The sequence below is a fragment of the Notothenia rossii genome (genome assembly GCF_949606895.1).
Source record: "Notothenia rossii genome assembly, chromosome: 7".
Lineage (NCBI taxonomy): Eukaryota > Metazoa > Chordata > Actinopteri > Perciformes > Nototheniidae > Notothenia > Notothenia rossii.
This window is the reverse complement of record NC_136905.1, coordinates 72,268,892-72,286,465: the sequence shown is the minus strand read 5'-3', so window position 1 is coordinate 72,286,465 and position 17,574 is coordinate 72,268,892. Positions and strand designations below refer to the sequence as shown.

Here is a 17,574-nt window from a genome sequence, read left to right as displayed (position 1 = left end):
AACTATAAACCGCACAATGAGTTGACAGCGACGACAATGAAAGTTGACAGCTTGCTGGTGCTTTTTCCGAACATCACCGTTTGAGCACACTGTTCAGAGAATACAGAATCTGGTATTTCACTCAGCGCGTGTTTATCATTGTGTTTGTCGTGCAAACAGAACAGATGGACCTGAAGCTCTGCTAATCGTAAGTGATCCCTACACATTGAGGAAATCCTCATCCTTCCTTTACATAAGATAGGCAAACACTTAAAGGTCCCCTATTATACTGTTTTTCATCAATATATTATAGTTCTCAGTAATACAAAACATGTCGCTGAAGTGTTTGGCTCGAAATGCTAAACAGATCATTGTAGCATCCCATAAACCCCTCTGTTTCAGCCCTGTTTCAAAAGTGCTGACTCTCTGTCTGTTACTTTAGATGAAAATAAGGAGCCTCTCCCCACGCCCCTCTGAGAGATATTTAGTTTTTTTAAAAACACAATGGTGCTATAGGAGGAGATTCAGGTGATAAGGTGGTGAGGGTTACCTTGGTTGGTGATTGGCTAATGGTTACTGCAGCCAAAAAATCGTTATGACATCATAAAGTGGCCAAAATCTGATCAGCTAATTTTCAGACAGGTTTTTATATAAATGGATCAGGACAAAAAGTGAGCGAATCTTTTTTACTGAAACTTTCAGAATCTCTTTACACAGAGGGGACACATGTTGATTTTGCATAACAGGTGACCTTTAAGTCACAGACCCAATTCTGCCACTTGACTGATTCATTTAAAGGTGTGAAGCAGATTTGCTGTAAATACTTTTAACATCCTGTGCTTTACCTCATCTCCTGTACCCTGGTGGGTGCTTACTCACTGTTCTGTCAATCAGCCGATTATTGTTCTGGTGCCTGACTTGGCCCCAGATGTGACCCTGTTGACATCGACCCATAAACCTGCGACTCATCGCTAAGCCGACTGATCTTTTGTTTGTTTGATTTTGAGTCAAGACCACTAGTTGGTTCTGCGTTTGCTGTGTCCGTGTGCCACTGAACGAGAGTCATGCTCGCAGTCATGTTCGCAGTCATGTCCTGTTTCCACCGCGATGACAGCCTTTCCATTACTCTCAGGGACATAACTGCCTCATTACCCAAGAGGCAATCAACTGAGGGATGGCCCTGCAGCCAGCGCCGGAGCGGCTCCACATTTTATTGCTGGGTCGCTTTCTGGAACTTCCCCCCCCCCCCCCGAGGACATGTGGCCACAACAGTAACATGAGGGTTTGTTGGCACTCAAAAGTTCATGATTTAATATATAAACAGTCTAGTCATGGCTCATTACACATAAAAAAATGTGTTAAATGTGTTTATACAATATACAGTTCAGACACTTTAGTTTACCTCCTTATTTTTCATATGGCACATTGGCAGTTTCTCATTTGCATGTTCTCCCAATTTTCCTTGAAATCCAGGTAAAAATATAATCTAATTTGTACTTTTTGATGAAATCTGTAGAAAACTTTAACACATTGCCCGAAGTCAATTTCCTAGCTGATGCTAAAAGAATTTTTTTTACCATTTTCATTTAAAATCTCTAGATGTTTCCATCTCCCGGAGCCTCTTGAAACAAAAGCAAGAGCTGTTTACACACAGTTTGCTAATTGTTGCAGCGTCAAGTTTCCAAATGGTTGCCACTAGGGTGTACATTTGGGAATTATACTAGGTTCTTGCATTGTCAGAAATTGGTCGCAAAGGCAATTGGCTAAATGAATGTGAGACGGAAGGTGTAATGTTGAAAATGTGGTAAACAGTCCCCCAAGTGACTCAGTTGTTCAACCGGGGAGCCGAGATAACGAGACAAGAGGAAAGAAAGAGGAATGGAATTCAGCCTGTTGAGGTACTGTTATGTAAAGGTTACATTGAGAAAAAAGGCGGTCAGCGGCAACAATAACAGCCTGTTTCAATCATGCCATGTTGTCGACTATTTGAGAGCTGAGATTTTACGCCTCCTCCTTTTGACTTTCTCCAGCCTAAGCACATCCGATTTATTTAGTTATTTGAACAAACCTGTGGGTCAAACATGAACTTTAGGAAGGAACCATGAAGATTATGTGAGGTTTATAAATGCCCCCCCCCTCCGCCCTAATTTCTTCTCCAAAATATATCCAGTTTTCTCATGTTTCCTGTTACCTAGTTACTGGATGAGATACAAATCATATTTTCGTCAAGCTTCTTCAATAGATGTTGTTATCTGCCTTGTTGAGAATGGAAAAACAAGGACATGCTGTTCTCTTCTCCTCTCTCACTGGTCGTCCTACAGCTCTCAGTCACTGCAAACGCAGAAGTAGCAGGTGCTGGATCAAGCTGTGTGTGCGTGTGTGTTTGTGTGTGTGCAGTTGAAACCTGTCTATCTCTGCTGCTGACAGGCAGACAGTTGTCCTTCAGTTGTGCTTAGGTAAATATACTGCTATCTGTCACATTACTTTTCCATGCGGACATGCCCTCTGTGTGCTTTGATAGCTGCGGAAATACCAGCTAACTAATTGTGGAAAGACAGTGAAGAATCCTGAACACATTGTGCACATCACACACATGCTTACTCACAAGTCTCTCTCACACACACTCATGCAGAGAGAGAGAACAAAGAGAGTGGGTCACCGCAGGGAACGTTGTGATGGTAGATGAGCCGGCCACTTTTCAGCCGGTGTAACTCAACTCCCCTCCTCTCTTCCTCGTCCCCCCCTCCTCTTCCTCCTCTCATTCCCTCAGGATGTCCACTCATAGAGACCGCATACATTAGTAATGAGCATGCTCACTTCTTACACAGCGATCAGGCTGGGGGTGTTTCAGCGTCAGGGGGTTAAAAACAAACAGTACATGCTATTATGGAACATGATCTCTGAGCGTTCCCCCATCTCTCCTCATGCCAAAACATCAATTTAAGTGAAGGAAGTACTGTGTGTGTGTGTGTGTGTGTGTGTGTGTGTGTGTGTGTGTGTGTGTGTGTGTGTGTGTGTGTGTGTGTGTGTGTGTGTGTGTGTGTGTGTGTGTGTGTGTGTGTGTGTGTGTGTGTGTGTGTGTGTGTGTGTGTGTGTGTGTGTGTGTGTGTGTGTGTGTGTGTGTGTGTGTGTGTGTGTGTGTGTGTGTGTGTGTGTGTGTGTGTGTGTGTGTGTGTGTGTGTGTGTGTGTGTGTGTGTGTGTGAAAGACAGACAACCTTATTGGTTATCACACATGGAGTTTGATGACATAAGAGTCATATTATCTGGCAAAGGCTCATGGAAAATTCACAGTTTGCTTAAGAGCTTAAAAGCCCTCTGTAGATAGGGCAAACAAGTGCTTTGTTGACATTATAAACACAATTACAGCGAAATCAGAGGAGTTTTCAAACAAACAATAGCTGGTTAACATTTGAGTAGGATTTAGATTGTTGTGATGTTATACTGGTTTGTGATTCTTAGTGGGAAATCTTGTTACACAAGGCTGAGTTTTGCCAAGCTTGTAATTTTCATGATTCGATGCAGAGAACCTGCAGATTTTTGAAGCTGCACTAATCATTATTTATTTTAAAAATACTCCAAAGTGGAAAGTGTCACCTGTAGTGACGAAACCCTCACCTCAAAGCAGCTCTAAAGCATTTCTCATTGTTTTTGCTTTTCATGACGACATTTATGTTTTGGTTAATGCCATGATATACTGGCTGTACGCTAAGGTTAAAGGGTTGTGAAATGGTTCAAACCGGTTTGTAATAAAGCTAAACACTGGACCGGACCGATACATTGAAATGTACCACCAGGTGTCACACTTACAACCAAATCTTAGTATTGAGTGTGAGAGAGTCTGCTACTCACCTGAAGCATTAACAAGACGTGGGATGTCACAAGAACTGAGTGTGATCTAAACATTTGAAAACATAATGGTTCTCATTTTTGTGTAGGAGGATCCATTTACAGTATCAACATTGTGATGTGTTCAAGCTCCATTCAGTAATGTATTTGGCGAAGGTAAACTATAATGAGTGTGTGTGACTCACAGCGACGCTTTTGACACAGCTTGCTGATTTAGGTTATTCTGAAATTTGCCAGAATGAAAAATCTGTAGAAAAATAAAACTGTTTAACCATGTAGACAGGACTAGAACGGCAAAATCGGAAATCGACATACTCTACTGTATGCTAGAATCTCAGCAAGAACGACAAGGTTAACAACTAACCAACAACAATAGCAAAACAGATTCAAATCATAAACCGATAATCAGTAAACAGTGTCTGTTTTACAGAATAGGAAATCAAAACTGTTTTATTAGGTCACTTGAAAACATTCTTGAAAGCCCATTTAGAAATAGCTTTGCAGCAGGGTGTGTTCTCTGACATCAACAGGGTCTCAACACACTAATAAACCTGATAAAAATAGACACATATTAAAGATATTTAATGGGTGCTTCAATTATGTTATATTTCAATTCAATAAAGGAGGGGATCTCAAGAGTGATTACAACATAAATACAGTTTGCAGAGGGTGACCCTGCTACCCTTATACAACATGTGTGGGTTCTACTGCTGTTTATTCACAATTTAATGGATACAGTGTATATACAATTAAAGTGATTTGGTTAACTGCTCTTTTGACTTTGGGGGTGAGAGAATGCGTTTTAAATGAGCACTCTTAACACTTGGCTGTCCCTGTATTGTGGTGAGTCACACTCTTCCCTCTCCTCTGGCTTTTTTTGGATTGTAGCGTGCTAAAGTATTTGCTAATTCTCCTCGAAACGCATAAAAGGAGTCAAGACATTCACACATTCCTGACTTGACCTCTCTTCTGCGCTTATTTGGAATGGTTAAGTAGAAATGAGACTAAAAATGGTATTACAGAGACACGGGGTCAGCTCTGAAGTTTAGCCCGCCGCCCCAAGGCACTTAGCAAGAAAAATACCAGGTGCACTTACATGGAGAGAAGAACTGGAAATAAAACAAGATGGAAGGAGGGAGGATTATGAGAAGTAGTGTTAATCTTCTTATTTGTTGAAATGCTAATTGTTTTTACCACAGTGTTCATCACACTGCACCAACTGTGTTTCACAGCTTGCTCTGTCATCAGCAGCTCTGCGTGTGTCCGACAGGGCGATGACGTGTTCATCTGCACGGAGCAGAAGACAACCTGTATTTAAGAGAATATTCCTATGATAACGATCACTTAAAAGTACTCAGCTGTTATGAAAAAGACAGTTATTAGGGAAAGCTAAATGGCAGTAGATCAAATAGTAATTGTAAAAATAATGCTATAGGCTTTAAAAATATACTAAATATGATCCTGTGGACTAACGGCTAATGTTACATCTTTTGGCGTTATATTGCCTTGGCAATAGTGAAATAAATCTATTTCTAGAATTGATATGTCCTCAGGTGTTGCATAATACTATCATCTACAGTTCATACTTTTAATGATTTTATTTTATTTTTTAATTTAGTCCGAACTTTATTTTACTTTCCAGTCCTTAAGTAACATAATGCAATGTTGTGTTAAATGATATGTCGAGTTAGCAAATATTTACAGCTTCTCATATAAAAGTTATTGTTTCACATAACTTTTTTAAAAGATGACTTGAATGGATTTGTATGAGCATTATTCACTGCTATGGGGAAGTTTTATAGAACAAACAATAAGTTGATTAAAGAAGAAAAAGTGTTAGATCACTTAATCATGAAAATAATCATTGTTAGTTTCCGCCCTCTAGTCGTGCACAGCTCAACCATTTATGGAAATTAGATTACGTCATGGCTTTCACTCAGATTTAACCTTCAATATTCATTAAACCTTAACAATTGTTATCGTTATGAAATAGAGTATGATTTGTTTGGAGTCACATAATGTCAAGAAAGATAAGAGCAGATGTATCTGGGCAGGAGTTTATGATGGATTTATCCAAAGGAGACTGAAGAACTCATTTGAATGTGCTGAGTTTACAGATACCTGCCATCAGTAAGCTGTCAGTAATGCTCAGAGGCAGATCTCACGGCTGACATGCTGCCTGTGTTCCTCCAGCTGACAGACACACACTGAACACACACATACACTCTCCATCCTGGTGAGAGCTGCTGTGTCAGCCCAACAAGAGAAGTGTTGTGGGAGTATTTCAATCTGGTGTTCTCACTGAAAATATATTGAGACAAGCATTGGCTCACAATCCTGGCCTGATTTGATAGGGGCCGATTGATGTTGACTGCACACATTGGCTCTCAGGACACATGAATAGATTAAAGGAGAAAGGTAATGATATGGCCACTTGATTGTTGTGTGTTTTTGCAAAAAGTTGGTGCAAAGTGATGTGTGTCCATCTTGATTTTCTTGGAAAGACTTGTTTTCATAGTCATGTTTCTGTTGTGCTGGGAGACGGTCGGCTAGGAGACAACGAACAACGCTTCTGATTACTCCGAAACAACGCTCCCGGCGGCCTTCTTTCATTTTCCTTTCGCCCTCCTACTGAGCCGCTTGATTGAGTTCACAGCTGCGGACGCCAACGAGTAATAAAACATGGGAGATATGGGAACATATCATATGGGTGTAGTTAAAGACCAAGTGTGGTGCATGAGGATAAAAGGGGCAAGTGGTCGGAGAGAGGAGAGGATTACATAAAAAGACAGGAAGGGAAGAGGATTGAGAGACAGACAGTAGCCGAGAAGATTGAAGGACAATAAGCGGGAAGTTAGAAATAATTTGCCCATTAACTCGATAGCAAACAAAATGGGTGCAGAGCAGTTGGAGTCACGCCTGATGCTCAGAGAGAGGTGTCAGTGAATAACTTAAACCCTCAAACCCTTTTAGCTCACTCTAAATTTGACTCATCTTTTCACCAAAATATGGAATTAGTGACATCATTAGTGATGGATATCAACAACAATCTCCATTATCTCCAGCGACACTCATTTGTGATGCGAGAGCTGAATCAAGGCAGTTCATTGATTAAGATAAACACATACAAAATATCAATTCTGAAATCAAACCAATAACTCATTATTCAACCTGCTTTATCATTAAACAATGAACATACATATATTTAAATACATTTCTTATCTGTTTGTGTCTTTTGCAGGAGAGGTTCGAGGCGTTGTTTAGGATCTACGATGAACAGACGACTTTCCAGATGTTTAAAAGCTTTCGAAGAGTGCGGATTAACTTCAGCACCCCCGAGGCCGCTGCCCGCGCTCGCATCGAGCTGCACGAGTCCGAGTTCAACGGCCAGAAGCTCAAACTTTACTTTGCCCAAGTGAGTGCCAGTTAATTGGTCTGGGAAAGGGCAGGAAGGGGGCCTGGGACATGGACCGTCTTAGGATAGGCACTGCTCGTTTATATGGGAAGTTATGCTTCAGTGCATCATTCACCGCAACACACACACACACACACACACACACACACACACACACACACACACACACACACACACACACACACACACACACACACACACACACACACACACACACACACACACACACACACAACAAGGACAAAGAACTCAGGGACGGAGGGTGACTCGCTTTCAAGTCAGTTCACTTCCTCTCTTTTTTTTATTTTCTTCTCTGAACCATAATTGAATGCTTCGTCAACCTACCAACCCCCCTGTCAAACCTCATCAGTCACATGACTGAACCACATAGACATAAATTCTTGATTTTTCATCTCTGTGCTCTGTGTCTGTGCCTTTAGGGGGAGAGAGAAGAATAAATACATTGAAGTGTGTTTCTAGTGCAAACTCATAAGAATAGCATATATATTCTGTTCTATGATAAAATTGTTTTACATATCGGCTCATAGCTACACAAATATACATTGTATAATCTATAGGTGAATCAATGTCAGCATGTTTGGTTAAAAGTCAACTAAATTGAATGATTAGCAAGTCCAGAAATGCTATTGAAATGTAGCCACCAAGGCTATGTTAAAAAAACACCATTAAGCCTAAATGCATAGCTGTTATTTGGCCTTAAATAATCTAATTGTGGATAACTGGGTAAACATGGTCAAATTGTTGCCCGTTTTTACACAGTCAAACACCAGTCATGACCCCCTCTGCACCTCTAAGTACTTTGATGTAAGAGGATTAAGGATTTTACCCCACAGTTGCCACATGTTGGTATCATAATGATGGCAATTGGGTGCTATCAAAACGCCAAATCCCCTCTCCTGGGAAGGATCCTGCAAATTGAGACTAAGTGACTGGAGCTGTGACTGCAAACTAATGGGTTTTTCCTGCTCATAAGTTTCAGAATTATGTGAGGAAAATACCGGATCTTTGACAACTATACCAAATTGAGCTTTGCATTACTATATTATAAATGTTTGAATTATTATTTATATTTATCCTCTGTTGCCTCAGGCAGTGTGGCATACATGTAGGCTGCTGCTGTGTCCACTATCCAAAGTTCAAAGGCTTTATTGTCATATGTACGGCTACAGTGTAGTTAAACAATGAAAATCTTAGGTCCCAGGCCATCTATAAGACATAAAACAATACAAGAACATTACAAATAGTGCATGAGAATGTTGCAAGATAAATGTGCAAGCAATGCAGGGTAAGGGAAATGTATACAGGTGTGAAATGAAATGCTGTACAGTTAAATAAAATAATGCTTATTGTGATACTAGATAAATATGTGAAGTGCAAACAGATGAATGGTATGAAGTTGTGAAGGCACAGAGATAGGTATTATTTTTATTTTATTTGTATTTACTTGCACTATTTGATCTGTTTTTATTGTGTTGCACTGTTGTTGGAGCCTGTGACCTAAGATTTCCATTGTCATAAATACACTGTCGCTATGTACAAATTACAATAAAAGCCTTGAACCTTGAATCTTGAAATGTATAGAGAGACAGATGTTCACATTATAACCAAGAACATGAAATATTCTTCACAGAGAAATTGAACAGCTTTGACCCACTTTGAATCCCCCTGACCTCTTCTTAAGAGCACTACAGCCTTTATCAATGTCTCTCTCCTCTCCCATAGGTCCAGAGTGGGGGTGAGGACATCGACAAAACGTACCTGGCCCCTCCCCAGCCCACCAAACAGTTTCTGATCTCGCCGCCTGCCTCGCCTCCTGTGGGCTGGAGCCAGAGCGAGGACGCTACGCCCGGCATCAACTACGACCTGCTGTGTGCAGTCGCCAAGCTCGGACCTGGTCAGTCGATCTGTATGCACCACGCTCACACTCAGATTAATCGAAACTCACCGGCATGCACATAAACACGCGGAGGAAATTGTGTTTAATGAAGGTATAATTCGTATTTTTGAGTCATCCAGATACAAACAGGAAATCATTTCACGCTCCTCAGCAGGGTGTTAAAGAAAGGATATTAGTCTAGGAAGCAATTTGACAAAGGGCTTGTGGCGGACATTGTTGAATCATCTCTGTTTTATTCTTGACTTCTCTCTCAGGCGTTTCAGCAATGTCTTTGAAGCAGCGTTAAGTATAATTTACCTGATCACAGATGCATTTGTATTTAAAACTGCCATTACGTTTCAGATAATGTCATTATGAATAGAGAGTGGCCTTTTAAAATTGATGGGAAACGGTTGTCAACATAGAATTTCTCCAGTGCTACTGTGCACGTGACAACAGAAAAGTTTACATAAATAAATCAACTAAAGCCCATATATGAAATCCACAGTGCTCGCCGCCATCTGTCAATGTCAAGGGTGCTCAACCCTCCCGTCTGCATTCTGACATCTCTAAGGAGATATGCATCCGTCCTTATATCTGTGTGTGTCTGTGTGTGTTTGATTATGGATTTGCATGGTCTTTCATTTCCAGGCTTTCCAAAGCCAACAGTGTAGATCTGCGCAAACAGAAGCTAGATTTGTTATGATGTCTAACAACTTGCTCAGAACATGGCCTGCACGCTGTCAGAGTTAGGGTAAGATTGGAAGCTCCGTCAGGCTCTTTACTTAATTTGCGGACGTTTACACTCACATTGGGTAACCCTCCTTCTGGAAATTGTCTAAAAAATAGGAACAATGATGTGCTGTAAACCCAGCTTACAAACAGAGTTTAAAACGTACATGTACCCTTATCGTAAATAGTACTACCTTACAATACAAGAGAAATTAAGTTATTCACTCCTTTAAGCATGCTGTTATGTACAGTGGCATATTTTAAAACTTTTTTTTTAGGTTCTAGTTTTAAAAGTAGATATCGGAGGGATGAAACCCTCTTTAATGGTCATATGCAGAGCACACAGCAAACCTCTGCATTTAACCAATCCTATTACCAGGAGTCTAGTACTAGGAAACGGTGGGCAGCTATTGTACAGCGCCCGGGGAGCAATGGGGTTGTCCGGTGCCTTGCTCAAGGGCACCACGGCAGGGCCCAGGAGGTGAACTGGGACCTCTCCAAGTAGCAGTCCACACTCCATATTTAGGTCTGTTCAGGGACTTGAACCGGCGACCCTACGGCTCACAGTCCAAGCCCCTACTGACTGAGCCACTGCCGAAGTAGTCAGCTATACTACTGTATATACCAACCGACAGAATTTACTTTAGCTAAGTTAGCCATCTGTAGCTAATAGATGACCTGAAAGTGGCTAGGTAAACACACCCCAGTTTCAGAAATTACTAAGAGTTCTATGTGATAAGTCTAAAATAATTATAACTTTGAATTGTGTATTTTTTAGTGTGGCAAAGTCCCTTGAAAATGATCAATTAAAAAATCGTAAAATTCAGAAAAATACTTCACAACAAACTGATAGCTCAGATTCACTGCACCACCAATATATATTTTTGCAGTTCCCATACTTTTACAGTTTTATCCAGTATAGCTCAGCACAGTAACATTCGCTCTCCCAGCAGTCTCGCTCCTAATCAGCTTCTACGCTCAGAAATAATAACTCCTCTGTCTGCCTCGCGGACTAGATTTTAGATTGCAGCAACCTTTCTAAAATGTCACCTAACACAGGGAAATGTGTGGCACATCCACAATGTCTCCATGTTTGTGTCAGTGGGTATGCTCATGCCGGTGAAGTGGAAAACCTAGCTTTTTACTTTTACATCCTTCTCCCAAAAATATTTGATTTAATTTTCAACCCAACAGTATTTTATATTGTATATGTTTCGGCATATATCAGGGATGAACTAACTTCCACTCCCAACTAACCTTACTGGTAATAAAACATACAATAACTTGTACACACACTGTCTAAAGAAGATGGTGGTTACAGTGAGTATGAGAATAAATCTGGCATTAGGAAGAGGAGAAAATACATTTTGAAAATGCAGGTTCAAGCAAACATCAACTTTTGTTTTCAACTTAGAAATGTCATTTTGGTGGAGTCTACGTATGAAAGTCTGTATGTTTTAATATATATCCCTTAAATGTATTTAGCTCTTAACAGAGTTAGTGCGATTTATCTTCTGGTTGTTTTCTATTTCAGGCTGAGATTTGCACATCTGTTTTTATTTAGTGTGTATTATTGGGATGTCTGGTCTTGAAGCAGCAATTTCCCTTTCTCCAAGACAATTTTATCCCAGGGAAGCCAATGAGCTAACCATAATAATATTAATAATAGCAATAGTATCAGCTTAATAAAATGTTTCGTAATATTGGGGTTATGTATAAGAGGTCACACAGCATACAGAGGGCCTCCACATCTCTTTACATTTTTTACCAAATCCACCGCAGCATAGCACAGTTTTTTTTTATTTATTTAGGCACAACATTATTTCCTCCAATCATTGAGAGAATGGGTGGGGCAGCTTCCTTCCATCTCAGCATAACTGCACGTCGAGCTGGGAAACATCACTTCTAGTCAGTATTTATTTGAACACTATTATCTTTTTTATCATCAACAAAAGCATGATTAAACTACACACACACACACACGCGCGCACACGCACACGCACACGCACACGCACACACACACACAGAGTGTCCAGCTCAGAGGATCACTTTGGACACTTTCTGCTGTTACCATAGCAACACGAGGAATCAGGAAATGGCTTTGTTCCACGCCTCACATCCTGGCATCTGAGATCAGATTAGCGTTGGGCAGCAGCACGGCGCGCTGCCTCCCCCTGTCAGGTCCCCGCGGTAACAGCAGGACTCTATTCACGCTCCGTCCTTCTGTTTGGCACCACATTGAAAACGCCAGTAGACCAATTTCCTCCTGTCTGCCAGCTGTCTGATCTCATTTCCATGGCAACTGTGATACAATCTAGCAAGTGGTTTTGAAACCATGTGCCGACCTGATCCCGAATGCTTCGATGCACTGGAAAGACAAACTGTAGATCGTTTTGTGCTGTAGGAACAAGTGTGTTTATAAATAGTAACAATAAAAATAATTATGAAACTCACAAGCATGGCATTTCAACCAGAGCTGCTTAAGCGTTGATCTCCCTATCAATAATGATGAAATAAATAATTTGATTAAAACAATAAAGATAAGATAAGATGTAGAGGTCTGCTTAGTTCTCTTATTTATTTATCTATTTTGAATTTGGCTTTGTTGATATTATGATTCTGTTCTTTCACATGCACTATTTTATTCAAATGTATCGTACTCTGTTTCATTGCACTATTTTCATTTACGTTTTTGCTAGAATTCATAAATTAAGGTCCACCTATTCGACCCCAGTGGAGGGCCAGCAATGTTTGTTTTATAAGGTGTTCTTTTTAGTTTGTTGAACTCCAAATCCATAAAACCAAATGACACAACAACAAAAACCCTGAACCTGCCAGACAGAAGAAAGAAAAGAGAACGAGTGAAGGACTTACTTATACCAGAATATCAATAAAAGCAAGAAGAAATAAAAAAAAGATATCATGACAATTGAAGACAATAAGTACAGCTCTTCACAAATGTCATTGTCACAAATGAATTGAATGTATCACTTTATTTTACCCCCTTCTTCTACTCTTCCTCTCTTCCAGGTGAAAAGTACGAGCTCCACGCCGGGACAGAGTCCACCCCCAGCGTGGTGGTCCACGTGTGCGAGAGCGAGACGGAGGAGGACGAGGCGGCGCGGCCAAAGCAGCAGATTGTCCAGACCAGACGTCCAGATGAACCCCCCAAAGTCTTCAACTAGAGACGCCTCCCCCCGACACCGGGCGCGGCCCCCGACCGCCCTTTAAACCGCAACACACCTGCCCTCTCTCTCTCGTCTCTGCACTCACAGAGAGCGTCGATGCCCCTCATTTCAGTTCAACTACAAGTTAAAAACAAACCAACAGACATTGCTCGAAGACGGTGTTTGTGGGGAGCGTGGCGATGGAATGAGGCGGCTTGAAGGGGATGGATGAGAATCACACACACACTCATCACATTCTGCGGACAGCGTGGGGAGCGGCGGGCACTTTTGCCTCCACCCCACAAACCACCCCTCGTTTTCAGCAAGAGGGGCGGGCATACCTGTCCCAACGCAGGCACCTGTCACTTATCACACACTCTCAGCTCTCATTGCTAGTCCTGCTCGGTAGCTTGCTAGTTAGTTAGCTTGTTAGCTTTTACCTATCCCTTCGTCTCACAGTCGTGTGTCTACAATAGTCTTTGGTTAAACAAAGACATATTTTTTCTTTTTTACGATAAATTGTGTTTCAGATTAACAAATATACTACTATTTTTTTTCTTCTTTTTCATTTTCATATCTGCTGGTTTGTCGCTTCAACTTGCATCAAGATTGAGTGTGTGATGTTCCCGCTCTTGTCTGCATGTATATACTGTATTACAAAAAATACGTACAGAAACACAAATACTAACGAGATATATCAAGAAAAAGGAACCTATTTAACATCACACACAGCACGAAGCGACATATGTGACTAACAAAGTTGTGGTGGCTGTTTGACTTTCTTTCTTTTTTGTTGCTCGTTTTTTGCTTATTGTCTTTTTTATTTGGAGAGGTGTTGTTTTTTGCTGAACTACTAGATGTGTATTCTTACTATGTATTTGATACCCCAACACTTTTTGCATGCTTAGTTAATTCCGTAGATGAGGAGCTGAGGTGTTTTTTTATTGTTGTTTGTGATGACAGGAAAACAGTGTGAAGCTTTTGACGCAAATGCATATCCCCGCGCAGAGTTTAAAAGTGACGTCTTAGGGGGGAAAAAAGCCGAATGGTGATTGACACTTTTGGCAAATGTGCATTTGTCGCTTTTGTTGGGATTTGATGGATCAGAGACAGTTCATCCCCCTCATTTTTCTTCAAGAGGTTTGGGATGTGGATTTTTTTTTTCCTTCTGATTCTGTTTGTTGTAGCTCACATCTTTAATGTCATGCTGTTTGATCAAACCCAATTTCTATGTGTCAGGTTTTCTTCTGAAATCTACGACTGCTTGTTTTGCACTGAGTATCTCTTGATATCTCCAAGCAGTTGCGAGGCTTTTGACCGTCTCTCGCTCCAAATACTGCGCTGTTTCCCGCTGTAAATAGCTGAACAGTAGGTCTGTGGAATATTCCTTTAAGAAGTTTTTGTTTCAAAGCATTTTGCTGAAAAAAAAGGGAAAATTAGGTAGCCTGATGAAATATCAACCAAAGCATTCACTCACCCCATAAACATTTCTTACACTCACATTTTTTTGTTCAAGTGAGTAGAAAGGAATCATATTTCCCAACCACCCTTTTTATCCATCATGTTTTATTTCATAAGTATCTAGTTGAGTGGACAGTCTCCAAACGAACATTTTCCCCTTTTTTAAATTAAATTCTCCCCATAATCCCGTATCATTTTAATGATACAATATGGAATACAATATTTCAGAGCTTATGAAACAGCATGAACAAATGTTCCCGACAGGGCTTTTGAGTGTCAGCGGTGAGTCTAAACCTTCTTTGGCATTTGGCAGCATGAAATCTAAAAATACTTTTTTGCTACGTAACAATAGCAGTAAGCAAAAATAAAAAACCCATCTGCATGTGAGCACTTTATTGTCACTGTTTTGTTTGTTTCCTTCACATAAAGTAGTCCTTCTCTAGACAACAAAGTAGGAAGCGCATTGCATTTCTTCTGTTTCGTTTCTTTATTTGTTTTTTTTTATCTCAAGCTGAACACCTGGTAAGCCTTTTCACCAGCATATTGCAGTGAGAGAAACACTCCACTTCCTTTTGCTAGTGTAAACCTTGGAGAATTTCAAGCCTTCTTTTGGGTCTTTGGAAGTGAACCACTGAAAAGTTGTAGACACGCAGGACAGTTAAAGGTTTTAAATGAGACAGGATAACACCGCAGAGCAAAATCAATGTCTTTGTTTTTGGTGTTTGTCTGCAAGGAGCATTCATTTTATCTGCTGAGAAAGTTCAGCAGTTGTTTAAAATGTTGGCAGAGTGCAGTTTTAAAGGCACTACAGTAAAGCTGTCACAGTTATGTAAGCAGACAGAAGATTGGTGGAACTACTGAGGTGCATTATGGTAAAGAGGAAGCAGCGGAACAGGAGGAAGACACTCATGAAGATTTTTTTACTCTCGTGGTCATGGTGTTTAAAACCGGGTGCATTTTGGTCACAGTTGAAATGAAATTGTATATTAATGTAAATATGCCAAGTGTTTTTTTGTTGCTGAGGCCAGTCCCAGTGTGCGGTTTGTTACGGCTTCTCTTGGCAATGTTGTAATGTAAAAAAAATATACAAAAATTTGTAATAAGTCCTGAAGATGCGCGATCAAAAACCAACTGTCATTGTGTTGTGTTCAACATGGACTCTGTTTGAATGTTTCTTTAATTTCTGGGGAACGTCTACTAAAAAGGTCAATAATACCGTTTGTCACTGTTGTAATGTTTCTGTTGAAATATGAATATTGTGTCTCGTATTGTAGAAATCCAGAAAACAAAGTAGCAAAACAAGCAATAATTTACAGTTCTATAATACCGGTATGTGTATTTTCATGTTCTGTACTTATTTCTCAGAGATGGTCTCTGTCTCTGTATCTCAGTATCCGCTTCTATTTGTGTAGTATAATAGCCATTTGTTTCACATAGAGAAATACATAAAGACTTATTCTTAAAAGCCATGTTTAGAGTTGTTCATTTTAGGTTTTGTTTTTACTTTAGGGGCCACACAGAATCTCAAACTAAATGTTCAATGTAGGCTATAAAGCATAGCACGGATTTCTTACACATCATCTTCACATTGCATATTTATCTGATAAAAACACTCTTTTAGCACTATTGCTTGTTTGTGCATTTCAAATTTTCATTGCATTCAAATTACAGAGCGACAGTAAGCATCCTTTTTTTGGAGAGGTAAATCATTGAATTACTAAATGTTATTTTCCAGTATTAAATATGTTCTTACAAAACAATGCTTTTAAATGTCCTGTTTTTTTATAAAATAAGCAAAAATATCTCACTTCCTTCTACCATATAATTTGATCTATAAAACAATATTGCAACTTGGAAAAGAAGATTAAAATTGCAAATATTTTAAGTGAAATATTAATTTTTAACAATATTTATCTAGATAAATTAAATAGTGTTAAGAGATTAAAAGATCACTTTAATAGCTGCAGGGTTTTTGGGTTGTTAAAAGACCTAGCAGGAAAAAAAAGGTTCCTGGCTCTGTGACCAAAAAGTGTGATAAAAACATGTTAGACACCAAGTGGGGCTAAGGATTGCCAAATCATGCAAATATGTGACATGCATTTAATTTCTACTTTATGCTAAGATGGTACAAACGTGGTCCTGTCACTCGCACCTTGCACCTCATATATTTCCCCAAGGACATTACAACAGTTAATAATGTGTATGGTCGGGGCCTTGTTTCAATGGTAAATACACTGACAGCAAGGTTGAGTTAATGATTCTTCCAGTAAGCAATACTGGATATGAAATGTATTACATGAAAGGTAAGATATGGCAATACAGCCATGACCTAAAGTTCAACAACCTATTGAATTTCACAGCTGCCGTTTCCTCGTGTCAGCCATGAAGACAGATGACTGGCTGCTCATGACAATAGATGTCTCTCATCCATTTCTCACTGACAAACTACTTCATTATTACATGAAGAAGGGAAAAAAAGCAACAAAGCGAAAACAATGGCACAGTCTCAGCTTAAAGCATGTTTTGCAAAAACTGGTTGAACAAAATATATATGTTTCTACATCTTTTGTTACAGACCCAGTACAAAAAATGTGTTTCCTGACATGGCCACTATACCATTAAGAAGCAGGTATGCAGAAGATCCATTGTCTTATTATACCTGTGTTACTGCTGACTAACAGTTTAAAGGTCAAATTTAGCAGACTGTCTGTATTTTAGAAAGAACTGATCAACAGCTGTGGGGATATAAAGGATATCTCTGCTGCCCTCTACGCTCCTTTCACAGCACAAAAAGCACCCTCATGATGCTGGGGGTGGGAAACTTTTCTTCACAATGACCCTTACTGTTGAACGTGAAGATGCATGTGCACTAGGAGGAACGGATCATGTGGCCCGGTGGGTATAAACGGGACCAGTGCCTCCAGATTCCTTTGAAGGTACCTTCCCTGATTAGTCAGCATTCGTCTCAGTGGCTCAATTCAGGAATCTTAAGTGAGGCATTAGTCATCATAAGTTGACACCTATGGTTGGCACATGAGTTTTTAGTAAAATGGCTCCTTAAGCACACATAGTGGAG

The 17,574-nt window shown here is 40.0% G+C and overlaps 1 protein-coding gene across 2 annotated transcripts in view; it reads left to right on the top strand.

Moving 5' to 3' along the window:
• The window catches only part of rcan3 (regulator of calcineurin 3), a 54,828-nt gene extending 38,570 nt beyond the window's left edge, over positions 1–16,258 (top strand). For both annotated transcript variants that reach the window (XM_079691423.1, XM_079691424.1), the window contains 3 exons: positions 7,068–7,241; positions 8,985–9,156; positions 12,901–16,258. In XM_079691423.1, the coding sequence (XP_079547549.1) occupies positions 7,068–7,241; positions 8,985–9,156; positions 12,901–13,055 (501 nt within the window). In that variant the 3' untranslated portion in view covers positions 13,056–16,258. The remainder of the gene's footprint in view (positions 1–7,067; positions 7,242–8,984; positions 9,157–12,900) is intronic.
• Positions 16,259–17,574: the final 1,316 nt, after the last annotated feature.